The sequence below is a fragment of the Miscanthus floridulus genome, chromosome 11, assembly GCF_019320115.1.
Source record: "Miscanthus floridulus cultivar M001 chromosome 11, ASM1932011v1, whole genome shotgun sequence".
In the NCBI taxonomy this organism is placed as follows: domain Eukaryota; kingdom Viridiplantae; phylum Streptophyta; class Magnoliopsida; order Poales; family Poaceae; genus Miscanthus; species Miscanthus floridulus.
This window is the reverse complement of record NC_089590.1, coordinates 97,608,893-97,635,311: the sequence shown is the minus strand read 5'-3', so window position 1 is coordinate 97,635,311 and position 26,419 is coordinate 97,608,893. Positions and strand designations below refer to the sequence as shown.

General features: G+C 47.2%; 3 protein-coding genes, 1 long non-coding RNA gene and 1 pseudogene across 5 annotated transcripts; 2 read left to right on the top strand and 3 right to left on the bottom strand.

The window, feature by feature from the left end:
* Positions 1–537: 537 nt before the first annotated feature.
* LOC136494132 (E3 ubiquitin-protein ligase AIRP2-like) lies at positions 538–2,798 on the bottom strand. 2 transcript variants are annotated; one of them, XM_066490280.1, is made up of 6 exons: positions 2,334–2,798; positions 1,820–1,965; positions 1,640–1,706; positions 1,298–1,535; positions 800–1,001; positions 538–710 (listed from the first exon to the last, which is right to left on the bottom strand). In XM_066490280.1, exons 2-6 carry the CDS (start codon positions 1,925–1,927, stop codon positions 681–683), a joined length of 645 nt encoding a protein of 214 aa, XP_066346377.1. In that variant the 5' UTR covers positions 1,928–1,965; positions 2,334–2,798; the 3' UTR covers positions 538–680. The 2 variants fall into 2 exon arrangements, with proteins under 2 accessions (XP_066346377.1, XP_066346376.1); XM_066490279.1 differs by having other exon boundaries at positions 1,820–1,970; positions 2,334–2,794.
* A 1,013-nt stretch (positions 2,799–3,811) lies between these two features.
* On the bottom strand, positions 3,812–4,403 carry LOC136492520 (CBS domain-containing protein CBSX5-like). Its single transcript, XM_066488506.1, has 2 exons — positions 4,087–4,403; positions 3,812–3,986 (listed from the first exon to the last, which is right to left on the bottom strand). The coding sequence occupies exons 1-2, from the start codon at positions 4,401–4,403 to the stop codon at positions 3,812–3,814; spliced, it is 492 nt and encodes a 163-aa protein (XP_066344603.1).
* A 3,043-nt stretch (positions 4,404–7,446) lies between these two features.
* On the bottom strand, positions 7,447–7,801 carry LOC136494773 (uncharacterized). The gene is made up of 3 exons (XR_010768697.1): positions 7,767–7,801; positions 7,588–7,680; positions 7,447–7,495 (listed from the first exon to the last, which is right to left on the bottom strand). It is a non-coding gene; the product is annotated as an uncharacterized lncRNA (long non-coding RNA).
* Positions 7,802–22,428: 14,627 nt separating this feature from the next.
* Positions 22,429–23,063, top strand: LOC136492519 (CBS domain-containing protein CBSX5-like; annotated as a pseudogene).
* A 1,258-nt stretch (positions 23,064–24,321) lies between these two features.
* LOC136494131 (rubisco accumulation factor 1, chloroplastic) lies at positions 24,322–25,991 on the top strand. Its single transcript, XM_066490278.1, has one exon. It carries the CDS (start codon positions 24,322–24,324, stop codon positions 25,717–25,719), a length of 1,398 nt encoding a protein of 465 aa, XP_066346375.1. The 3' UTR covers positions 25,720–25,991.
* The last annotated feature ends 428 nt before the right edge of the window (positions 25,992–26,419 follow it).

The window sequence follows — 26,419 nt, the reverse complement described above, 5'->3', positions numbered from 1 at the left end:
TGCACTTGCGTTAGGCAGAACGGTAGGCATCCTGTCACTGGGGTTAAGCATTCCAACCAGAAAAGATCAGCATCATTGCATTGCACCGACAGGAAGCAAGGAATAAAAGCAAACATTCGATACACAAAAATATCCAACTTAGGGGGTATTTGGTTTTCTGGATTAAATTTTAGTCCATATCACATCGGACGTTCAGATGCTATTTAGGAGAACTAAATATGAGTTAATTATAAAACTAATTTACGAGACGAATTTATTAAGCCTAATTAATCCGCCGTTAGCACATATTTACTGTAGCACAACATTGTCAAATCATGGACTAATTAGGCTTAAAAAATTCGCCTCGCAAATTAGCCACAATCTGTGCAATTAGTTATTTTTTTCGTCTATATTTAATACTTCATGCATGTGTCTAAACATTCGATGGGACATGGACTAAAATTTTTCTGTAGGAACCAAACACCCCCTTAAACTACACAGCATTCAAATTAAAACCAATACATGCACCAAAGTGTGTCACAATTAGAGCCTGCATACTTCAGAACACAATTGGTTTTCCCTAGAGGTTTTCCATTGCGCCATAAATATGTACAAACATTTACAGAAACCTGAACAGACTATACACCCAGCTAGATTAGACTCGATGTCTCTTGTCAGAGTCCACACCCTGCTCCAAGCTTTTAGCCACATCCTAGGACGAGGAACATCCTCTGCATGAATCAATAAGCCATGCGTCATCATTCTCAGAAAACAATGGTGAGCAAGTCATCGTGTGCTACAACAGCTCAAGCTATTTTACATGAGAATCATAGGCGTAGAAGATGTTATCAGGCGTAACGAGAGGCAGCTTCTCGATGTACATAAACAGGCGCCTGATGTTCTCTCTGGTCACTGTCGCCATGTCAACTACGTCCCGGCAGTCGGTGAACATCCACAGGTCGCCGGAGTTTACTCTTTTGAGGCTGTCCCGACAAAAGGGACAGGATTGAGATCTTGATCGCCTGCAAAAACAAGGATAGATAGCACATTAGCACATGGCTCAATCAAGCCTGTTCGCTTGGTCGTATTTGGCTTATAAGCCATGGCTTATCAGCCAACGAACAGTATTTTTCTCACACCAAACCAGCCAACGGTACTTTCAGCCATGACTTATAAGCCAAACAAGCCCAAACGAACAGGACGAGGTCTGATCACTGGTTCTAAAGACTATACTATTAGCAGGAACATTCAATCCAACGCGAATATACAGTAACTTGTTTAGTCTGTTCATGCAAATATAAATATGCTCAGTTCTCACCATTGACGGTAGCACTGCATGCACATAGCATGGCTGCAGCTGGGTAGCACCACCTTGCTATTCATCTCCATGCAAATGCCACACTCTTCCTCCCTTTCGATGTCGATCTCGGAAACCGGCCTCTTGCCCTCGTCTTCGTCTCTCCTCCGGTACTTCTCCGTACACACCGCCTTCTGCCTCCAGTCATCGACGTCGCTAATACCCTTGGGCAGTTGCATAAGGGAGGGAAATATAACAGCTGCAACAAGCAACAATGCGCATCAATATCACAAGACCCAATTACAGACAAGCAAACATATGCTCTTTTTTTTCCCACAGTTGTTGTTGTTGCAGAACACTTGCCATAAAATTCCCTGATGCTTGCTTTCCTCTCATGCGTGGACATGGTGGTACTCCCATCCACATAAACCTGCGCAACAAAGTTTCCTTGAGCACAACAGCGAAAGCACGGCACAAAACGGAATCAAATCCTGACACCACACCACGCCAAATCACAGGAACTGATCGAGGAGCAGAAACCACCTTGTAGATTAGGATCCTGAGCAGCCCAAGCGCGCCGGCGAGGCTGCAGTCGATCCACTGCACGAGGAAGAGGAAGAAGTGGGCGGCGGGGCTGTAGGACATGCGCATCTGGAGGCAGGCCCCGTCGTAGTCCCTCGAGAAATCCGCTGCCCTGTCGAGTTGTTTGAGCAGTGAGCACAAGGGCACGCGTGAGGCAGCAGCGGCATCACCCACGCACGCTGCACGCGCGGAGCCGAGCGTCGGCACCCACCGCTCCCTCATGCGCGCGGCGTGACACGACATGAGAGCTCAACCGCACTGTAGCATAGCATCCGCCCACCAAGGCAACTTTTATTCCGCCCTGATTTCCTTCCGGAATTGGGCGGAGCGCGGCGCGGGACGGCGTCAAAATCGAAGCGCGGCATCCGCGAGCGTGAAATCGGGCCGGCCGTGATGGAAACAGCCCCGCAAAAGGAGGAGGGGATTGTGTGTGTGTGTGCGGGGGGGGGGGGGGGGGGGGGGGGGGGGTACTCACAGGGTATTGGCGTGCTGGATGTCGGCCTCGAGCACCTTGAGCGAGTCCTTGAACGACTTGCGCATGGAGCAGACGACCGTCTCCTCCTCCTCGGTCTCGCCGTGGCGGGCTGCTCCGTCTGGCTCGTGCACACCACCACCCGCCGCTTCAGGCTTCAGCTATCGCCACAGCCACACCATGGAAGAAGTAGCGAGCAGCCGCTCGCGAAGCCGCCCTAGCCGCCGGATGGCAACAAGGCTCGCTCCACTCCCACCCCCACGCACGCCCTGCGGTGCCGCCGCCCGCTTTTTGGCTCAGCTCCACTTCACCACTTGGCGTCGCCTCCCTGGCCCTGCTTCCCCTTTGCGCCGGCCCGCTCGCTCCCCGTCCCTGCCCTCTGTTTGTATTCGTTGCGTGGGTGGAGGGAGACTGGAAGAGGAGAGGAGGCCGAGCGGACTGAGGAGCACGGGCACGCGTCCCCCGGGTCCGGGGGCGACGCGAGAAAGCCGCGACTGACCCACGGGGCCCAGATGGGGACAGCGCGGACGCGGCCCGTCTGCTTACCCGTCAGGAACTGACAAGCGGGACAGGTGACCAGCGCGGGGCGGCTTGTCAGCGAGAGTGGCTCGGTGGTTCGGTTGGAGATGGAGCTAGGAGTGAGGGCGTCTGAGTGACATGTGGGCCCGCGGCTGGAGCTGTACTGTTGGAGGGAGGTGGAGGCGGCCGGCGCTCACGTCACGTAGGACCCGTCTATGCGCCGGCGACCGCCCGGCGGTGGAAGAGGGAGACGGACAGCGGTGGGGACGTTGGAGAGAGCGTGCACGGCGGCTGGATGAAAAGTTGAAAAGGCGGCGACGGGCGAGCACGGGTTCTTTCCGACAAGGAAACCGGGAGACAGTGGCAATAAACACTAGTAGGGCCTCGTTTAGATCGTAAATTTTTGTAATTTGAACACTGTAACATATTTTGTTTGTATTTGATAAACTTTGTTCGATCATGGACTAACTAGGCTCAAAAGATTCGTCTCGTGATTTACAACCAAACTGTGCAATTAGTTACTTTTTTTACCTACATTTAATGCTCCATACATGCGTCCAAAAATTGATGTAACGGAGAGAGAGTGAAAAAACTTGGAACTTTGAGGTAATCTAAACAAGGGCTAGTAATAAATGTCGGTGCTAATAATAATCCAACGAGGAGTCAGTGTTCTGTCCCTGGGCCTGTGTGGCACATAGACCAGGCGCACCGAACGGAACGGCTAGGCGGTGACGGAACTCAGGTGGGGGCGGCGCTGCCGTCACGCGTTGGCGGTAGGTACGAACGGGCCTGTTCCTCGCGTACGTCTTCGCGAGAGCGCTCCAGTCCAGACACGGATGAACAGCTTCGATGTGCGGACGGCGGATCACCCCACCCGTCTCTTTCGTTCATCCATCTGATTCATTACACTCTTTTTCCCTTTGCGCGCTGTCCCCGGCGGCGACGGCGAGCGCGGCGGGGCATTACCGCGAGGCCGTGGCGGAGAAGACGCCGACGGAGCTCAGGAGGAAGCGCACCACGTCCTCCACCGTGAGCCAGCACAGCTTGCCGCGGTCGGCGGCGGCGTGCCACCTCTCCCTGATCGGCACGGCGAGCGTGTGCGCGCCGCCCAGGAACGCGTCCACCGCCTCCAGCATGCTGCCGACACCAAACAACCGACCCCATCGTCAGATAACCAAAACACTCGATTCGGTCCGGAAAATTTATTTGATGCACACGTGCAAGTGCGGCAGGCGACCTCGCGTCCGGGTCGATGCGTCGGACCGCCTGTAGCGGGCCGGCGGCGAGCAGGTCGGAGAGCGTGGCCTGGAGCGCGGCGGCCGGGGACGCCAGGTTATCGTCGTCGGCGCAGAGGAAGAGCAACGCGTCGGCCATGCACACCCTGCCGGCCACGTCGGACCCCTCGCTACCGTCCCACACCGCGACGGCCGCGTCGTCACGGCCCCCTCCGGCCTCCAGGTCGGCGATAGTGGACTGGGGCGGCAGCCACCTCAGCGCCGGCTTGCCGATGCAGAGGTCCGACACGTGGTGCGCCTGGAGCAGCCGCTCCGCCATGTGTGCGCGTGCATGCACCGGCGGTGCGGTGCACGACGTACAGTGAGCCGGGACTGGGAGCGGGCGGTGGGTGATGGGAAAAGGGAGAAGCTGGCGTTGCTCGATGAGCGGCGGTGGATGGTGGTGACTGGTGTGAGGTACGGTGGCGAGCTGCAGCTCAGAGAAGAACAATGCAGGCGCGGGTTAAATATGCAGGAGGTGTTTGTTGTGTGCTTGCCGTGGCAGTGGCAGTGGAAGTCTGGCAGTGTGGGTTGTGGAATGTGGCCGTGGCCGGTGAGGACACAGGACAGCGATGGAAGGGGAGACGTGGCAAGGTAGTGATGAAAACCTGAAAAAGAAACTCTGTGCCCGTTATTTTCCTTTCTCTGCTGCTTTTAGGTACTCCGGTTTATAAAAAAAAATTGATGACTGGTTTTCTTTTGGTTATATCCTGCTGGCTTTATTATAGGAGTATTTATTTCATCGTGAAATGCAACACGCCAACACGTACTCCCTGCTGAACAACTGACTAACTGTCGGACGTTAAAGTTGCTCGATCGTCCGGGGCTTCGGGCCATACATGCCACTTTGCTGAATAGCCGTCAGACGTTAAAGTTGGTGAACGTACAGCTCCTTCTGGTTTCTTGCCACGGGAGAGAAGGGCAGCGTGGCTGTGTTAGCGTAGTTGTATACGTCTTCTATACGTATGTGGCTACCTAGGTGTCGTCAAGGTCAAATGCTAGCATCTAGCTATCTTCATATCCTCCGTCGATGAAGCTACTGCCCTGATAAGAAAACAAAAAAAAAACCACTAGAGCTTTCACGAGGTCAGACACGCGACGCTCTTGTTTCGTTTCATAACGGAGCCGCGTGGCACTGCAAGCTCGTGCAACCAATAATCTGAGATGCACGTACAGATCGAAAGACGTGTCACGTACGTGCGGCACGCGAGTATACCAGTCGGCCCGTACGTGTTTTGCATTAATATGGTCTTTGTTTACTGTGTTTAGTATACGACGAGATCATCCTCACCTCACGGTAAGTCGGTAACCGTGTAAGACCGCCGGTTGGCACCTACGTATTATTACGTGCATGCCACTTGTTGTTCAACGAAAGTGAGGTCAGTGTAGTACTATATCGCATGGGCTGGCAAGTACGTGTACGTACGTACATGTTATTAACTACTACTAGGAAGACCGTATCCAATATAATGACGTGGCAGGGGAGCGGACCCACAAGGTCGCTCGCGTAATGCGTCTTGTTACTAGTATGTTTTTTTTTTAGTCTGTCTATCCAACAATCATGTGTTTTATGCAGTTTTAAAATATGAATTTTTTTGCACCATAGAATTAAGATCCAACAGCCTCTATCCTCTTTCTACCTCCAACCTTCTTTTATCTCCAGCCTTCTTCTACCTCCAGACAATCACAAATCACAAGATCAGAGATCAATAGATCACAAGAAACATTTTTTTTATGCAAGGACAAAAGAACAAATCGGGCCAGGCCCCGGGCGATTTTTGCAGCCTCGCCTCGCTCGCTGGTATGCATGCATATGTCTCGCTCGCTGGTATGCAGGGGCGGAGCCAGCCCTGTTCATTGCTGTTAGATGACAGCAATGATTTCCTGAGATTTTCATTGCAAATTGATGCTCATACGTGAACTTAAGCCATGACGTAGTACTTATGACATCAGTGGAATTTTGGCCGGATCCGCTACTGCTGGTATGCATGCATATGTCTCGCTGGTATGCTCGCTGGTATATGCCTCGCTCGCTGGTATGCATGCATAGAAGCAACAGTTTGACTGCATAGACTAAAGACAGTTGAAAAGAGAGAGGAAGAAATCCATGTGTTTTTTTTTTTGTGTTAAAACATATGTGTATTGCATAGTATTTCTGTTTTTTTTTACAAGCTTGCTCGCTCCCGTCCCGTCCCGTCCCGTATTACCACCGGACAGGGACACGGACACGGACGCACGGGTGGTGAATGTGTGTGGCCGCGCTGGTGGTCCGTGGTGGACAGCGTGGCCACCGGGCAGGGGGCGCATGCATGCATGCATGGGCCTGCACGCAGGCAGGTGTGCGACATGCATGCGCGCGGGCGGAGCCGTGGACACGCGCGGAGGCAACAGCACCAGTCACAGTCACGTACGACCAGTCCACCACGCGCCGCGCGAGCTCAGGCACTGAAGGGCTCGCTGCGCCGCCCGCCCGGATGCGGTGCGCGCGGACGGTCGGAATCAACTGCAGGAGGACGCACACATGCCGCAACCGCATGCCCGGCAGGTTATTACATACTCCGTCGTCGTTATATATTATTGCTACCTTTAACTAGTGCCTAATTACCGCTACACCGTGTAGTGTTGGCTAGAAGCAGCATTATTAGGCCCACAGACCACGGTGTCATATCGACACTGGTACAGAAAACGTTTTCACAGGCGGTGGTAGAGGCATTTATACAGGCGGCCAAGTCCACCGCCTGTACTAGGGGTCAGTACTAATCGGCCCACAGTACAGGCGGCGGGCTGTAAGCCGCCTGTGAAAAAATGGTTTTTACAGGCGGCTCACTTTGTAGTTATTTACACAGGCGGCTCACTTTGTCAGCCGCCTGTGAAAACCCATTTTTCACAGGCGGCTCACTCTGTGTGCCGCCTGTGTAATTATTTTTTTTTATTTCAAATTTTAATATTTGCCTCCACACTGTACTATATTTGTCACACACACACATATATATATATATATATATATATATATATATATATATATATAAAAGATATGCAAACATGAACCATAAAATTGCATCATACATACAACACATATAAATATTACAGATGTGTACACATGAAATCAAACATCAAGCATAAAATTACATATAATACACGTCATTTCATGTTATGAGTTCAACCATTTGGTGTTTACATGTCATTTCGTTTCAAGTTTAGACCTGCTAGGTCTGTCAGCGCTCTAAATCTTTCACTTGCTAAATCACCGGCTTCATCAAAATATGATCCGATACTTGGAATTATTTCTCTCATAATAAAACCGCACAAGTCTGCTACTATATCTTCCATAGTTTTTGGAGTGAATGGCACGTCCTTTCCTTTGCTTCTCGGCTGGAAACAAAGTTTAAAAGCATCATTGACACATGTCCAATATTAATATTTCCAACTTTAATGAGAAAACTTCATACATAGATATTTTTTACCATATTTTTGTCCCTGACGTATCGTCCCCGCTGCCTTATGAACTCACACACATAGTATCCACAGTAGACCGATCCAGGTGGTTGCTTGTGGCACTATGTAATTAATGAGCAAAAGATTAAACTAAAATTGTCATGCCTTGTGTATTATTTATATGATGATATGTGTTCGGACAACTTACCGGATAATGGTGTTGTATCGTCAATGGCACACTAGGATCTGAGCGGGTGACGTCGACCGATCCTTTTTGCTTCTTATAAAACCGCTATGCCCTGTAGATATCGAATATAAAACACTATAGTTATTTAGAAACTCTAATTCATATAAGTACGGATGTGGTTGCATGTTGGCTCACCTTTCTAAATGAATCAGGAATGTTTGATACGACTGAGGAGGATAATGTAAGGAGTCTAGGACAAGCACCTTCCCTTCGAATGGATAAATATAAAAAACAATCCAATGGTCACTGCATGAATAAACGAGTGAGCGACACATGTACTTAGGGTTAACACGATAATTTGAAGTACGTATACGAGGTCACGCTTACCCAAAGTTGTAGGGTGCCAATATAAAATCCCTATACTTATATCTCAGCATTGCTCTACCGAGATAGAGGGCATATTTGTCCTCGTATTTTCGTTGCAATTCCTTTACAGCTTCTGCAACTTGTTCTGGTGTTTTGTCCTTCTCTATCTTTGCTCTATCTTCATTTGTAAGTACAAATTTGTGCATATTTTCTTGTAACCTGATTGGACTCAGGTAACCGACCATCGATCCTATAGTTAACGATCTTTGCTCATGGTCTTGCAAACTACATACAACATCCACATATTAGAGTTTATCACATTCCAAATTTAATAATAACAATGTGTGTGCATGAGTGATACTTACAGGCACCAGATTGTAATGAGTTGGACGTCAAGTTTCCTATAGTTCAACAGCAGGTGCATGTCCTCGAAGGTAACAAATGCCCTGCTTTTATCCTTGCCAGTAGCAAACACGTCTGCTGGTATGTCAACACTAACTGCATGCAGGTCAGCATTCACTGCTCTCATGTACCAGTCATGAAACCTTTTTTGGACCCTTTTCAAGCACCGTCCATTGCAGCATAGGCCTTTCGGGCACATAGTTACTGGGGACATTGACATAATCATCAACCGTTGGCTTTCTTATATCCTTAAGGGTCAATGGTGTATTTGATGGCGGTTCGACATGTACATCGCCACTTGGGGCTTCCTTTGTTGGTGGCACGGCTTCAGTTGCTTGGCCGGTGGCTTCCTTATTCTGTGACGGTTCGAGCTCAACGACTTGTGCTGTCCGCTGCTTTCCAAGCCCTTTCAGAAATAGAACTGTGCCTGCTGCTTTCCCCTTTTTTGGCTCATAGGGAGAAACCAATTTTGGAATTGGAAATTTCTTTGCCTTCTTGGAGGCCGGTGCTTGTGGGGGAGTTTGCTCTGCTTCCTTATGCTTTGGTGGTGGCGGGGGAGTTTGCTCATCTTCATTCTGCTTTGGTGGTGGTGGGGGAGTTTGCTCTACCTCCTTCTCTGGTGTTGTGTCCTTCTTGGCTGGCGGAGTCTGCTGCTCAGGCATGTTCTTGGCTGGCCCCTCGAGCTCATCCAACGAGAATGACATATCATGTATTGGGGATGACGACGGTGGCTCATAAATATACGGGGATGCTGGGGTATGCATTGGCGATGCTGGCTTGTTGACTTGTTTCGGCCTCTTGGGATGCTTGATGCACTGGTGGAGAGGGTGCCGTTGGTGGATCAATCAACCTTACGTACCGTCTCGGCCATTGTATGAAGTTCTTGATTGCTTGTCCAAGCTTCTCTATACCCTCAGAGGTTGGGATGTCGATGAAGTCGTCTTCATATCCACTCTCGACCGTCAACACTTCCACCCTACAGTATGCATCTTGCATCTCGACACCATGGAACCTACGTCCAGGGATGGCATTGCCTGTGGCCACTTGCTTTGTATGCTGATTCCTAAGGCCATATCCAATTAACAATGAGCAAGGCCAAGGTTTATCAATATCGTCAACTAGATAATGGTCCTGATTTGATGTTGACGCTATACTGCTTGGAAAGGGCATAGATTGTGTGGCCATCTCCTGGCTACCCAAGGGTTGAGCTGGGACATGCTGCATATATGAAGGAGCTTGTGATGACATCTGTTGAGCAGACACTGCTCCCGCCAACCGCTTCATCACTTCAGGATCAGGGTTTTTAACGAAGTCTTCCATCAAATCCCTAAATTTTTTGGCAGCCTGCTGCTCAAAAAAATCCTTCATGTGCTCCTTATGTCGTTCTCTTTTCTTATACATGCCTTTCCACTCTTCACCAAACCCTTCTTTCCAGGTGGTTCTGGATGAGACGCCCCGTACACGACCTGGATGCTCGGGGTTACCTACAACATGATATTTAATGTCAGTGTCAATTTCTATTTTACTCGAACAAAATGGAAAATATAATTTTGTTACCTAGAGCATGGGAAAGGCTGTCCCTCTCCCTCTGTGACTTGAAGGCACCTGTCTTTTCTAGGTTTGTTGCTTCCAAAACCTTCTCGGCAACTGGCTTGATCTCATCGGGATAGGAGATCTCATCGCTCTCAGTGTTTGCCTTCCGAGCGCGAAGCCAATTCGCACTTCGTTCTGGCACTATATCTGTCAATGCCAACTTGCCCTCTCTCCTCTTTGCTTCGTCTTCTGCCCTCCATTTAGGAATCTTGGTCTTGTAACCACCAGTGCCGAGGTGGTGGTGGTACTTGTTCTTCTTCGCAAGTCTTGAGGCGGCTTGGCTCTTAGCCTTGGAGTCGTCGGAGTTTTTTATGACACTAAAATGTGCCCACTGTTCTGCTGTGATAGGGTACCGCTTCGTTGGGTCCCGCCCCTTCTGTAGCCACTTTTTATTCATATCGTGCCTATAGCCCCGGAATGATATTGCTAACTGCTTCATGACATGACCCTTGACCAAACCTTCTGTTCCCTCCGGGAAAATAAACTTAGTGCACAATCGAGTCCAACAATTCTTCCTCTTTCCTTCAGGCACCATACTCCAATCACTCCAGGTGATATCAAATTCTTCCTTTACTAACCATCCAATGGTGGCCCTAAATTTGGGTAGCGCCTCTAGAGGTGCTAAGGGCTCTCCGCTCGGGCTAATCTCTGTAATCCTATAAACTTCTTCTGGAAATCTATTCCTTCCTCTATCTCCTCGTGCCCGATCACTCTTTTTCTTTGTACTTCTTTGCTCGGAGGATGTCCCGGTCGTTTGAGGCGCCGTGTCCTTATGAACATCTTGTGACTCTACCTCCATTTCAGTAACAACTTGAGAGAACACCTCCTGTCAATTCAATTGTTAGGTACATACATACACATGCATTATTCTCTTGTATAGACAATCTACGAGCATATATACCTCATCATCATTTGGCTCATCTTCAGGCTTGTAATTAGGGTCACGTTCCAACTCAAGACGGGCCTTCTTAGCTCTAGGAGATTCACGTGGTGATACGCTCGGGCTCCTATAAGGTTCGGATCTAGAGGAGTCAGATCCCCGTGTACCTATCTGGGCATCGGCCTGCTCAGCATTTGATGGAGTACTCATCTGCATAAAATATAAGTATAACCACGGAATATAAGTATAAACATGGAATACAAGTATTAACATGGATTACATAGCCTAATCAATTAGCGAACCTATTATTAACAAACCTAATTAACTAACACTAATTTGCAAACCCTAAATAATGAATATTAAATAGGAAACCCTATTTAACAAACTAATTATTATTTCACAAACCCTAATTATGCATGAAATATAAGTATTAACATGGAAAAACATAGCTAAATTGTGGAAAAAACCCTAACAAAAAACATAGTAAGCCCTAACAAAAAAATTAGCTAATTACTAACAAAATTACCTAACAAACACTAATAAAACATTACTAATTAAATAAAAAAAAGGAAAGGCGGCCTGCCAGGCCCAGCAGGCCCAGCAAGGGCCTGCCAGGCCCAGCAGGCAAACGCCGCCGGCGCTGGAGGGGCGCGCGCGCGGCGGCGCACATGGCAGCCGCCGCCGCATCGATCGGAGCCGCCTCGGAGCGGAGCTCGGCGGTGGCGGGTGTGCACGGCCTACCTCTCGGCGTTCCGGCGAGGTCACGGCGGCGGCGCGTAGGCCGTGCACGGTGCGGCAGCTGCTGGCGGCGGTGGCTCGCTGCGCGGAGCGGAGCTCCCTCGGCGGTGGCGTGGAGGCGTGCCGGCGGAGTGGAGGTCCCTCGGCGGCGTGGCGGCGGCAGCTCACGACGGTGGCGGTCCGGCGAGCGGTGGAGGAGCGGCGGCGGATTTCGGCAGCCTGACGGCGTCCAATTTCTGAACTCGCGCCTCCGGGACTTAGAAATTTTCGTGGGCCACGCGCGAGAACTTATATTGGAGCACATTAGTACAGGCGGGCCATATTGACCACCGCCTGTAAAAATCTTTTCACAGGCGGGCGTCATTGACCGCCGCCTGTACTAATACATTAGTACAGGCGGCCCTCATCAACAGCCGCCTGTACTAATATATTAGTACAGGCGGCGGTCAATGACGCCCGCCTGTGAAAAGATTTTTAATTAAAGGTTTGTTAATTAGGGTTAGTTAATATTTCATGTACCTAGGGTTAGTAAATAATATAGAATCCAAAGGTATACAAGAAGGGGAAAGAAGTTTTAATTAAGATTTGTTTAATTAAGTTAGAAAATAATATCATAGTCCAAAGGTATACAACAAGGGGAAATGTAAACATCTTGCTCAATAAGAAAGAGTAGCATTAGGTACAAATGATAAGTGATACATTAGTTACATGATAAACAATCTAGCGTGCTACAGTCCTTCCTTGTCCATCATGGCGCACCCAGGGCAAAGAGGTTTGCGGGATACTTTTCTCCACATTTTTTATCTTTTCTTCAAACTTTGTAAAAAGAGACATCTCGCTGAACTGGTTAACATCCTCTAAATCCATTACACCATCAACTCCTACAATTTGTTGCTTTCCAGGGATTGCTACGTGCTTTGGCTTTTGGGTACTTTTCTTTTCATTCGTAGATAGAATTTGTTCCACATAGAACACCTGTGCAGCACGGTTAGCAAGGATCCACGGATCATCTTTGTAACCTACTTTACTTAGATCAAGAACTCTTTGGCCATAGTTATCCACAGTGACATGTTTATCTTGAACACATTGACATCGGAACACTGGAATCTGCAGGCGTGGACCATATTCAACCTCCCATATGTCATCAATGAATCCAAAGTATGTAGTTTCTTCACCAGTTGTTTCATCTACAGCCTCACATCGAACGCCACTATTCTGTGCCATGCGCTTGGTGTCTCTAAAACTGGTGGAAAATGTGAAGCCACTAATGTCATAGCTCTGCCATGATATGACCTGGCTTGATGGTCCAGATGCTAAAATCTTGATGGTTTCTGATTCATCTGTCATGTCCAAATTCTTTAGCCATGCGGTGAACCGACGCTTGTGTTCCTTGTGTACCCAATCATTTGTGCATCCTGGATTCTCCTCATGAAGCTCTTTCATGTGCTGCTTGGTGAATGGGTCCATTATTATGAGTTGTTGTAGTATGCTGTAATGTACCTCTAGGACTATGTTGTAATCTGGCGAGATGAATGATTTCCGTCCCATCCTCCCTCGTCCACCAAGCCTTCCCTCATGTCGCAACGGAGGCAAACCAATTGATACCTGGTCTTTAGGAGATTATTACATAATGGTCCTCCAGACTCAATGGCCTCTTCTGTAGTGTATGCCTCTATCATGGAACCCTCCGGATGAGCATGATTTGACATATAGCCATTCAATATTGACATGAAACGCTCATACGTCCACATTTCATGGAAATACATGGGGCCCAATGCCTCAATTTGAGGCACCAAATGAACAATAAGGTGTACCATGATATCAAAGAACGATGGGGGAAAGCACATCTCCAACTGGCTCAATGTCTCTGCAGCAAATTTCTGTAGGGACTCTAACTCATCACCGATAATTACCTTCTCAGATATCTTATTGAAGAAGTAGCACAACCGTGTGATTGCCATCTTTAAGAACACTAGATTTATAGCCCTGATGGCAATAGGAAGAAAAGTGGTCAGCATTACATGACAATCATGTGAGTTGTAGTTGGTGAGTGTAAGGTCTTTCATCGAAACAAGACTCCTTATGTTGGAGCAGAAACCAGATGGAACTTTTAAATTCTTCAACCACACACACATTGCATGTTTCTCCTCTCTGTTCAGGTTATAGCTTGCTGCCGGTAGATGGTACTTCCCATTCTCTAGGAGTACAGGGTGAAGTTCTTTTTTGATCTTTAAATGTTGCATGTCCAAACGTGAATTGAGACCTTCCTTTGTCTTGCTCTTTATGTCTAGCAAAGTTCCAACTACGCTGTCAAACACATTCTTCTGAACATGCATACCATCGATCACATGTCGTACGTCTAAGTCTTTCCAATACGATAAGTACTTAAAGAAAATAGACTTCTTCTTGAATGTGTCCCCCTCATTTGCCTTCACAACCTTTCTTGGTTTCCCATCTTTGGTCTTTTTTCCAAACACAAACTTGACATTCTCAACTATCTTATACACTCTGTGCCCTTTACTATAACCTGATGGAGCAGTAGATTTTGATTCATCCATATTGTCAAAGTACTTATTCATCTTTTGTAAGCGGTACTTATGGCCTGCCGGTAGCCACCTCCTATGCCTCATGTACACTATCTTGTTAGATGGAGGAAGAGACACGTGCCATGTTTCATCTATGCACTCTACACAACCAACCTTTCCCTTGAACTGGCCTGATAATGAGAAGAGAGCAGGATAATCATTAATTGTGACAATAATAATTGCTCTCAGTGTGAATGTCTCTTTGCGGAATGCATCGATCATTTTCACACCCACTTCCCATAGTATTTGCATCTCTTGCATTAAGGGCTCTAGAAATACATCCATATCAACCCCAGGTTGTGTAGGTCTAGAAATAAGAATGGTTAGCAAAAGATATTTTCTTTTTTGACACAACCATGAAGGAAGGTTGTATATTGTCATGATCACTGGCCATGTGCTGTGCGTGCTGCTCCTCTCGGCAAATGGATTCATTCCATTAGTACTCAGAGCAAACCTTACATTTCGTGGATCCTCGGCAAAGTCTGGATATTTCTTATCGAATTCTTGCCATTGCTTTGCATCGGCTGGATGTCGTAACTTTCCATCATCTTTCCTTTCATCAGAAGCATGCCAGGTCATAAGTTCTGCATCATCAGGGTTTGCAAACAAACACCTCAAACGATCAACCACAGGGAGATACCATATCACCAATGTAGGAATTCTTCTCAACGCATAATAGTCCACTTCGATATTGCTAGTGGGCTTTGAACGTTTGTCTTGTTGAGTCTTTGTTTGCGTCTTCTTTCGCTTCCTCCCTGAAGAAACAGAGGCTGCATTCTCTTCCTCTCGATAATCTTTATTCGTCTTGTACCTACTAGCACCACAGTTTGGACAACTGTCTAAGTCTTTATACTGATCACCCCGATATAGAATACAATGATTTCTACATGCGTGGATCTTCTCAACACCCATCGTAAGTGGACTGACTAGCTTCTTTGCATAGTACGTGTTAGCAGGCACTTTGTTCTCCTTAGGAAGAAGGTCTCCAAGTACACGCAATAAATCATTGAAACTAGCATCGGACCAACCATATCTAGCCTTAATCGTCAAAAACTGAAGAACAGCCCGTAGTGTCAACCACTCTTTGGTACAACCTTTCGACTCGTCGTACAAAGGCTCTTCTGCTGCCTTCTTCAAGGCTTCCATTCGCTTCATGAAGAATATTGATGGATCCGCACAACGGTTCATTATTGCCTTTAAGAAATCTGCATCTTCAATGGCATCAGTGTTAACATGCTAAGTTTCATTAACATCGGACGTAGAATTATGAGTTTGATTGACATCTGGCATAGCATGATGGGTTTCATTGATATCTGGCATAGCATCACATTCATTGAGATATGGCATTGGACCCTCCACATTGATGTTACTTGCAGTGTTGTCAGTTGTCCGCATATAAGGTGTAGAACTACCCTCACCATGTTTTGTCCAAATCAAGTAGTCCTCCACAAATCCTCTGCAAACCAGATGAGAAGTGATTGCTTCCACATTGTCAAATACCACAATATTTTTACAGTCTGCGCATGGACAATAAATTTTCATGGCATCAATAAATTTTTGGACCTCCACTACATAAGATGGGTCTACTCTTGATAAGTTGTACATCCATAATGACCTCTCCATATTTATCTGTAATTAGTTAGGAAAATATTGTATGTCACTCTAAAAACAAAACGAAAATAACCCCTCATAACTAAGATTCTATCCTCCATCAATTAAATAGATATGAAAACCTACCTCTTACAGAATTTACAAAATAAAAAATTTAAATAATTATTTAAACTCATTTTTATAATTATAAGAATTAATTAAACGGAGATGGCATCTTGATTAACAAACCCTAAGTATAAGCAAAAATAACAAACCCTAATTAACAAACCCTAAGTACATGAAATACTAACTAACCCTAATTAATAAACCATTAATTACTAACTAAATTAATTAACTAACCCTAAGTACATGAAATATCTAACCCTAAATAATAAACCATCAATTACTAACAAAAATTATTGAAAAACCTAAGGTACATGAAATAATAACTAACCCTATTTAACAAACCCTAAGTATAGACAATAATAACTAACCCTAATTAACAAAACATTAACTACTAAATTAATTCATAAACCCTAAGTACGTAGATTAAAAAACTAAATTAATTCACAGTTTATAATTACAGGAAATAAGTATAACAATTGACAAGACTTTATAAAGTGTTAATCATTATTCTATTACATAGATCTACTCACAAGAATTCTAAAAAGTATTTATTTTCTATAATCCGAGCAAGATACAATTTACTATGAATTTACAAAAAAAAAAGCTAAAACTCTCTCCTTTGCCCTAGCTATGAACCCTAACCCTAACCCTAGATTTAGAGCACCTCCAATACAAGAATTGAACCAAAGAATCACTAAAAAAAATGGCGGCAACGACACTAACTAACCTTTTGGAAGTTTCTCACCAAAGAAATGAAGTTCAAAACCTCCCCCCCTTGGAATCGCCACTTCTCTGTCCGCCACTGTGCACACAGCACGCGAGTAACCGTTCTTGTCTGGAGGTGGACGAAGGGAATTTATAGCAGCATTAACACAGGCGGTTGGTAAGGAGAACCGCCTGTGTAAAACAATTTACACAGGCGGCTCTCCTATCTCTACCGCCTGTATTTACACAGGCGGTTTATAATGTCAGCCGCCTGTGTAAATGGTATTTACACAGGCGGTTGTCATTTTAAACCGCCTGTGAAAATACACGTATTTACACAGGCGGTAGAGATAGGAGAGCCGCCTGTGTAAATTGTTTTACACAGGCGGTTCTCTTGCTGGGCCCACCCTATTTTTTGTATTGGCGTCATGAAATTGTGAACCACCTGTGAAAAAAAAACAACGTGCCAGCAAAAATGATTTCTGTAGTAGTGCGATACTCTGAAAAAGACCATCACTAATCAGGGCCCAGGGGCGCGAGGTCGACCAGTCGAGTGGTAGCTTCTCATTCTCTGTCCTTTATTTGTGCTGACTAAAGAGAGCACATGAATAATCTTGTCAAATGAGCCACTTGGTAGCGTTATGATGGCTTAGCAATGCATTGCATTTCGTATAGTTATTTTATTGAAGGGTGCCTATCCTATCCATGTGGACAATCTCATATAAACCGTCAATTTTGGATCCAGTTCGTGATTTCCGGCAGGAATTAGAATCCAAAGAATGTACTGGTGGTGAACAACCAGGGCTATGGGCCTGTGTGGGCTTTCGGCACGACCACCTGACCTCAACACTGCACCCCCCGCAGAGCCCACTATGCCGTCCCTGAATGAAAAGATGACAAAGCTTAACGCCCGGATCCCAAAAAAAATGAACGTCGTCTAGGCGGGGCATGCTAGGGAGTAGGGACCGGTCACTCGGACCATACCGTGCGCCGGCCGGCAGCGCGCCAATAATTTCCCGTGCGCGGGCGGACGTCATGGTTGGATGAGGTGGGCCCTGCGCCATGCAGTATTATTGCGTTTCTTACACAGAACTAAATTTTTTTTTGTCATACCCGTTAAACCAAGCATCCAAATTAAATTTGGATTACAACATTAGGTTTCTTACGATAAATACTTTAAAACAAGATCTCATATAAATACATTTAGATAAAATTTTATTAATGAACATTTATCTTATGAAGATAGAACATTTTTCTTTTATTGAGCCGAGATAATGTTCTAAGTTCAGAGAACAATGTTCCGTCTTCGTAAAATGAATGTTCTCGGTTTAGAAAAAAAAATATTCTAGTTTTAGGTTCATAAAATATATTATAATATAAATAAAAATACATAAATACATAACATAAATAATTAGTATTATTATATAGAGCAAAGCGTAAGAAAAATAATAAAAACACGTAATAGAGAATATTTAAAAAGGACATCAGCTATATACTTTTCAAATATTCTAAAATATACAACAAAACATCACATGTATGCTAAGTAAACATGACTAACTACACCATAGAACATCACTAAGTATATTATAGAACATCGCATATATATTACACGAACATCATTAATACTTCATAGACCATCACATGTATACTAAGTAAACATCACAAAAAAACATCATAGAACATCACATGTATACTAAGTAAACATCATAAAACATCACATGTATACTACATAAACATCATATTACACTACGTGAATAACACAAAAAAACCATAGAACATTATATGTATACCACATGAACCTGGCATAATATAACATAGAACATTAAATATATACTACCGTAAACATCACACATATATATATATATAGAAAATAAAAAATAAAAAAATAAATTATTAAGATAATTAATTAGAGTAAAACAACAAAGAAAGAAAATACACATAAAAATATGATTAATAATGATAAATATATAGAATAAATAAATGAATGAATAACTTAAATAAGATGGAAAAATAAAAAAGAAAGAAAAATAAAAAAAACATAGAAAACTTAAAAAAGAAGAGAAAAAGGGAGAATATATAGAAGCAAGGAAAAACAACTAAAAGAAAACAATAGAAAAAAGGTAAAAATAAATAAGAAAAGAATAAGAAAAGGAAAGGATATAAAATAAGAATGAAAACATAGAAACTAAAAAGAAAAAAAGAATAAATAGAAGCAAGGAAAGAAAACAATAAAAAGAAAACAAAAGAAAAAAAGAAAGAAAGGAAAGAAAAATAAATATAAGAAAGGACAAGGAAACATCTGTACCTGGACACCCTCCCGCCGAGTCTCCCGCGCCACACAGTCTCCGCTTAGGGCACGTACAACGGGTCTACCAAGCCCGTCTCCACAGAGTAAATTTTGCAGAAAACACCCCGCCGATGCTAGGAGACAGGGGTTGCGTCGTCTCGCGAGGCGACGATGCGGGCGCGTGCTCCTAGGTTGAGACGCCGGCTGAGAGCAGCGTTGTACGGCTTGCATCGTCTGCAAGCGAGGGCGCGGGATCCAGATGTGGTTGGCGCGATTTTGTTTGTTGCGCACCAAGAATTCATCCGACAGACGGTCTTGGCGGCGGGCGGGGGCAGAGATGCGACATCGATAGGAGGGGAGGAGGGAGGTAGAGGCGTGCGGCCATCGACGGCGCGAGGACGCCGCGCGGGGAAGGGCCGGGGCGACGCCGGCGCAGTTGTCGTCGGCGGGTAGGCGGGCAGCCCGCTCGGGCTCCCCCTATGGCATCGCGCCTTGCGCCGTCCTCGGCGACCTCGACTTCATGCACGCCGCGCTGCTTCTTCTGCCGTCCGTTCCCGCCGACGTCCCTGGCCAAGCACATCAAGGCGTTTCTCTCGCGCGTCGGCTCGGCCACTGGTCGCCGGCTTCCGCGTCGCAGGTGCCCAGGCCAACGGCTGGCTTCTCCTTCCGCCGTCTTTGTGTGCGATTGTTCATTTAGTCTGTTGTTGGTTCTGGAAAACTTGTTTGATCTCATCTCGTGCACTGATGACTGATGACTGTTGTTCAGCTATGGCTTTCTGCAAAGATTGGTAGAATCTGAAGGTTCCTTTGATCTGAGCTGATGCTCTGAAATTGACTACTGATCCATTATATATTTTTCAGCAATAAAGACCTACATCCACCGTGCAGTAGAAGTGGAAATTCCAAAGATCTTGTGTACTCTGTACTCTGAATTTTGTCAACCATGTGCCTCGTGCAACAGTACTTGCATGGTCAACCAAAGACCTTCAGTCTGCATGTTAATTAATGTGAACTCATTCTTTGATACACACGAATGTTGCAATTATATATAATATATGATTTATACGATTAGACAAGAATGTTGCAATTATATATAAAAATATTGTAATCATGTTGCTCTTATTTATCCTTGATATATTTTCTATCAAATAGCCACATAATGATATACAAAAATTTATTTATGGTTGATCTTAGCTACATGCAAAGCATTAAACAGTTTAGAGACGGATCCCTGTCTGTGGGTTGTATGACATGTCTTTATACCTGTCTGTATGGTAGATTCGAAACGCTTAGAGACGGAGCCCTGTCTATGGGATGTACATGCCCTAAAGACATGTCATACAACCCACAGACAGGGATCCGTCTCTAAACTGTTTAATGCTTTGCATGTAGCTAAGATCAACCATAAATAAATTTTTGTATATCATTATGTGGCTATTTGATAGAAAATATATCAAGGATAAATAAGAGCAACATGATTACAATATTTTTATATATAATTGCAACATTCTTGTCTAATTGTATAAATCATATATTATATATAATTGCAACATTCGTGTCTAATCGTATCAAAGAATGAGTTCACATTAATTAACATGCAGACTGAAGGTCTTTGGTTGACCATGTAAGTACTGTTGCACGAGGCACATGGTTGACAAAATTCAGAGTACAGAGTACACAAGATCTTTGGAATTTCCACTTCTACTGCACGGTGGATGTAGGTCTTTATTGCTGAAAAATATATAATGGATCAGTAGTCAATTTCAGAGCATCAGCTCAGATCAAAGGAACCTTCAGATTCTACCAATCTTTGCAGAAAGCCATAGCTGAACAACAGTCATCAGTCATCAGTGCACGAGATGAGATCAAACAAGTTTTCAATGGCCAGAACCAACAACAGACTAAATGAACAATCGCACACAAAGACGACGGAAGGAGAAGCCAGCCGTTGGCCTGGGCACCTGCGACGCGGAAGCCGGCGACCAGTGGCCGAGCCGACGCGCGAGAGAAACGCCTTGATGTGCTTGGCCAGGGACGTCGGCGGGAACGAACGGCAGAAGAAGCAGCGCGGCGTGCATGAAGTCGAGGTCGCCGAGGACGGCGCAAGGCGCGATGCCATAGGGGGAGCCTGAGCGGGCTGCCCGCCTACCCGCCGACGACAACTGCGCCGGCGTCGCCCCGGCCCTTCCCCGCGCGGCGTCCTCGCGCCGTCGATGGCCGCACGCCTCTACCTCCCTCCTCCCCTCCTATCGATGTCGCATCTCTGCCCCCGCCCGCTGCCAAGACCGTCTGTCGGATGAATTCTTGACGCGCAACAAACAAAATCGCGCCAACCACATCTGGATCCCGCGCCCTCGCTTGCAGACGATGCAAGCCGTACAACGCTGCTCTCAGCCGGCGTCTCAACCTAGGAGCACGCGCCCGCATCGTCGCCTCGCGAGACGACGCAACCCCTGTCTCCTAGCATCGGCGGGGTGTTTTCTGCAAAATTTACTCTGTGGAGACGGGCTTGGTAGACCCGTTGTACGTGCCCTTATACCTGTCTGTATGGTAGATTCGAAACGCTTAGAGACGGAGCCCTGTCTATGGGATGTACATGCCCTTACAGTTTCCCGCGTACCGTTCCCGTGCAGTGTTTTGCGGACGGCTCCGCTCCGGCTGTTCCGACCGGATGATTTCCGCCTCTAGGCTAGTCTCAGGTTTCACAAAAATGAGTTGAACAATAATGCTCCTGTTTTATTTTTTATCCACACATGAATTTTTTTCCCCAAACATGGCCCGCTTCGGTGAAAAGTCAAGCTGAAAAGTATTGTTCGCTAATTTATTATGAAAGAAAAACACTATACCATGACTGATAAACCAGGTTGATAAATTCAAGCGAACGAAGATAAATAGGCTCTCCCACGAACACATGCTCACGCGCCTCTGTAGAGATTAAGCCACCATGTATGTATAATGGAGGAAATTAGAGGAGGTGTATTTGTCACTTGCACTTGGTGCATACTCTATAAAAGAGGATAAGATTCTTAGGTGTGCTACAAAAGTCAATAAAAAGCCAAGGGTTCTTTTTATCACTCAACGCTTATAGATAGGTGGTTGTTGAGTGTTGGTGTGAATGTCCCTATTACTTATTAGGGATGCAAATATATTGGATATGGACGGCCGTTGATATTATATTTATTTTTATATTTGTATTCGAATTTGAATTCTAATGCGGATAGTATTAGATATGCCAGATAGAATACGAATAGATATCGACAATATAAATATAAGATTTGAATATTTAAATATAGATACAGTATCTGATATTGAATATCCGGACTCAGATACGGACACATCTGAACTCCTCCGTACGAATTCGGTCTTGCATACGGTGGAAAATATCTGTACAATTTGCACCCAGCCGAATGAAAATTGCTCCGCGCCGCGCTGGCGTCCCACGCCTCGGTAGCAGTCGTCGCCGGCACCGACACCGGCTCCCCCGCCCGCCGCCTCGTCGGCAAGATCTCGCCGTCCGCGCTCCGCTCCGGCGGCGTCGCGTCCGTGGCGGCCATCGCGGCGCTCTCGGCTGGCCAGCTCGTGTCGTTCTTGGACTGGGGCGGCGCCCCGCCCGCGGCCACGCTCCACGCCGTCCGTTCCCGCCTCCGTCGCCGTAACCTCCTCGGAATGCTCGACTTGCTCTATGGTGGTACCACCGACGCGTCGTCGTCGTCTTCCTCCTCTGCTTCGTCGTCATCCTCCTCGTCGTCCGACGAGGACGAGGACATCGTCGACGCCAACGGGAGGAAGCTGATTATAGCATCGCCGCACAGACACGGCAGCTCGTTCTTGGGGAGAGGCGACGGGCAGAGGAGGCAACCGTGTGCCACAGGGGAAGCTCGCTGGTGGCGGTGATGGTGCAGGCCATGGTGCACCGAGCGACGCACGTGTGGGTGGTGGAGGAGCAAGAGCTGGTGGGCGTGGTCGGCCTGCTCGACGTGCTGCGTGTGCTCAGGCACCACCTGGTCGCTGGAAGTGGATGTGGAATGCATCCTGATCTTGATTGATCCCATAGCGTAGTATAAACCGATCAAATCAAATAATTTCCATTGGTAAATGAATGATTCAACCTTATATCAATCTCTCTGAATTTATATCTATATATATCTATACATAATATTTGCTCGTGCCTCTTACTCGGCGAGGATGTGCCAGTAGGATGAGGAGCGCGTATATTCCTGACACGGTAGAGGTGGGTTGGCGTGCGTGTGATATATGGGCCGCCAAGCAGACTTTTTCCTTACTTCTCATGTCTAACTTTAGCCCCTGCAGCCCAATCAATCTACTTTCAATCTATTCAGAAAAAATGGTATGTAAAATAGAAATTCAAAGTTATCTTGCACTATGCTGAGATATATATGTTCGTTTTCAGTTATAGTTGTCATTAATACCCCGAAGAAACAACGAGATAAGATAAACAAATTAAAATGTAATATAAAGTTATGTTAAACTGTGCATCAACTTCACGCGGCAGTTAAAAAAAGTTATATGAAAAATAGAATTTCAAAAACCTTGAACAAATCTAACTTTCTAGTTATTTATTGCAAACATTTATATCTCAAATTGAGAACCTTACAAATTATATAGTCCAGAACTCCCTTAATATCTACTTTCAGATTACTACATATAAAAAAGTTTGGAACTGGTATTCAGAAACTTCCAGAATTATATATTCAGAAAAACTTCCTACAACCTACAATAATATGTATCAAGCTGCATATCTGAATTTTTATATATGGAAATTCAAAACTTTCAAATTATATACTTTAAAACCCTTTGCACATCAGATTTGAAAACTTTTAAATTTTAAAACCCTTTCCTACATGTTGAATGTTGTGCTTACCATTCGCTGGAGCCCCTCGCTCCTTTCGAATCTGGACGGGCACTTGACTCGACGGCCATCACAGCCTGCTGGAATATGTCCCCTCCGCCTCCACATCGACGGTGAAGATCAGTAGGTGGCGCACAAATCATGGCTGCGGCGGCGGCGTCGACGGAGCTTCCGCCTCCACATCAAAGAAGAGAAGCACCGGTTGAGCGGGGAGAAAGGAGAAAGAAAACAAGTGCCTGATTCAGAAATCAGAAGCGAGCGCGACAGCAAACGGAAAGTACCTGACGGAGAGGGAAACGGAAGGAAAAAACAGGAGTGCGCGTCGCTAGCGCCCGTGGCGCACGCTACGACAAGGATAAAGCCCTGGGTTCCGTTCCGTGCTTCCCTGGCCCTCTCATTCCTCTTCTCCCCTCCCCGATCCCCTTATCGCCACCATGCTGTCACTCTCCCACCCCCACCCCCACCCCGCCGCGTCCACCACCGCGCCGCGCCGCCAGCGCACGCCCCGCGCCGTCGCCGCCGCTACTGCCGTGTGGCGCCGCCGTCGCGCCAGCCACATCGCCGCGAGCGCCATCCTGCTTCCGGGAGGCGGCAGCACCGGCGGCGGGGGCGGGCCGGGCGACCGGAGGCTCCCCTTCACGCCGCCCCCGATGGCGCCGCCGGGCCAGCTCTACCAGCCGTTCCACCCGCCGCCGTCCCCTCTGCCGCCCAGCCTCCGCAACCTCGACCTCACCCAGCGCCTCCAGATCCTCCGCGACAGGATGGGCCTGTGGCACGAGTACGCGCCCCTCGTCTCCTCGCTCTCCCGGGACGGCTTCAACCCGTCCTCCATCCAGGAGGCCACGGGCATCTCGGGCGTCGAGCAGAACTGCCTCGTCGTCGCGTCCCAGGTCCGCGACTCGCTCCTCGACGACAAGGTCGCCGCGTTCCCGCCCGATCTGCTCCCGTACTTCGACTCCTACGGCGGGCCCGACCTCCTGTACGAGCTCCGCTTCCTGAACGCGCGCCAGCGCGCCGACGCCGCCAGGCACGCCATCGACTACAGGCTCGAGCCCAAGGGCGTGCGGGAGCTGGCTCGCGCCATGAAGAGCTTCCCGCGCTGGCGCGGGGAGGAAGGCTGGGAGGCCTTCGGGAGGGACTCCCCCGCCGACTGCCTCGCCTACGCGCGGTTCCGCCAGTCGCGGGAGGCCATCGACGTGGAGGACCGCATCGCGGAGCTGGAGCGCGCGCTGCAGGTGGTGGAGACCGAGTCCGGCAGGGCGCGCGTGGAGCTCGAGCTGGAGCGCGCCAGTAAGAAGGCGGCCGGGGAGGTGGAGGGGGAGGAGGAGGACCCTGCCGCCTCGCGGCCCGGCGTCACGGTGGTGCGGCTCCAGTACGGCGAGGTCGCCGAGGCGACCACCGTCTTCATGCTGCCGGTGCTCAGGGAGACGGACGGCGTCGCGGCCATGGAGTCGGCGCCCAGGCGGACCAAGACGGACGTGGACCTTGGCATTGTGGAGGTAGACAAGGCGTGGGCGCGGTGGGCTGTGGTGCCCGGGTGGGGCCCCGTGGCCGAGGCAGCGGACGACGCCGTCGTCATCGAGCTGGCCGACGGCCGGAGGCTGCCGTGGCTGACGGCCCATGAGGAGCCAGTGCTGGTCATTGCCAACCGGAGCAAGAAGGAGGTCGTGGAGCAGGGGATATACATCTTCGAGAAGGAAGGCCGGCTTGTGGTGGAGAGGGGGAAGAAGCTGGCTGAGCAGGGCATAGCTGCGGCGGCGGCCGAGGTGGTTATCGTCGTCCGGCCGCCCAAGCACGAGGACGGCATGATGAGCGACGAGGAGTGGGACTGATCACTGATCTGGAGAGGAGGTTTATCAAGGGTTTTGCTTGGTTTTGGAGATGCCAATTTCTCTTTTTCCATTGGGTGGTAAAGCTTTCCTCTTCTCTTCTTTACAGTCTCGAGTCGATGGATCGATGAATAAGAGGAACCTTCTGTTGTTTCGGTAAATGCCATAGGAACTGTACTCTGTAGTCCCTTAGCCTTAGCCTTGCATTGCTGGCTATTCTTTCCCACACATTATATTTGCAAAATAATATATATATGATCAAATACATCATTCATATGACATTACTGATAATGGCAACACCTGTCTAATCTAGCTGTTTTTCCAAGAACTGAACTCAATAGCCAAAAGAAATCGTGTACTAGCACCGGTTAGGACACTATACAATCTATCTTGAAGCTGACTTTGAGTCAGGGAAAGCGGGACAACATGGATACCTGGCTGGTTCAGAAATCATCAAATCAAAGCAGCAATCCAAAAGGCTATCAGGGGCAAGTCTTCTTTTGGCGAAAAATTATCCCTATGACCACCGACTAGGCAAAAGATGCAGCAAGAACATTAAGAACCATTTCTGTCTGATCTCGAGGCCCTTTACCCTGATGAACTGTCGCTTTAAAAATAAGAGTCTTATGAGTGCCAATTCTACATTGACAGTTGATTATGAGTGGTTTAATGCCATTTTGGGATGTCCCTTGCTCAAAAGTTT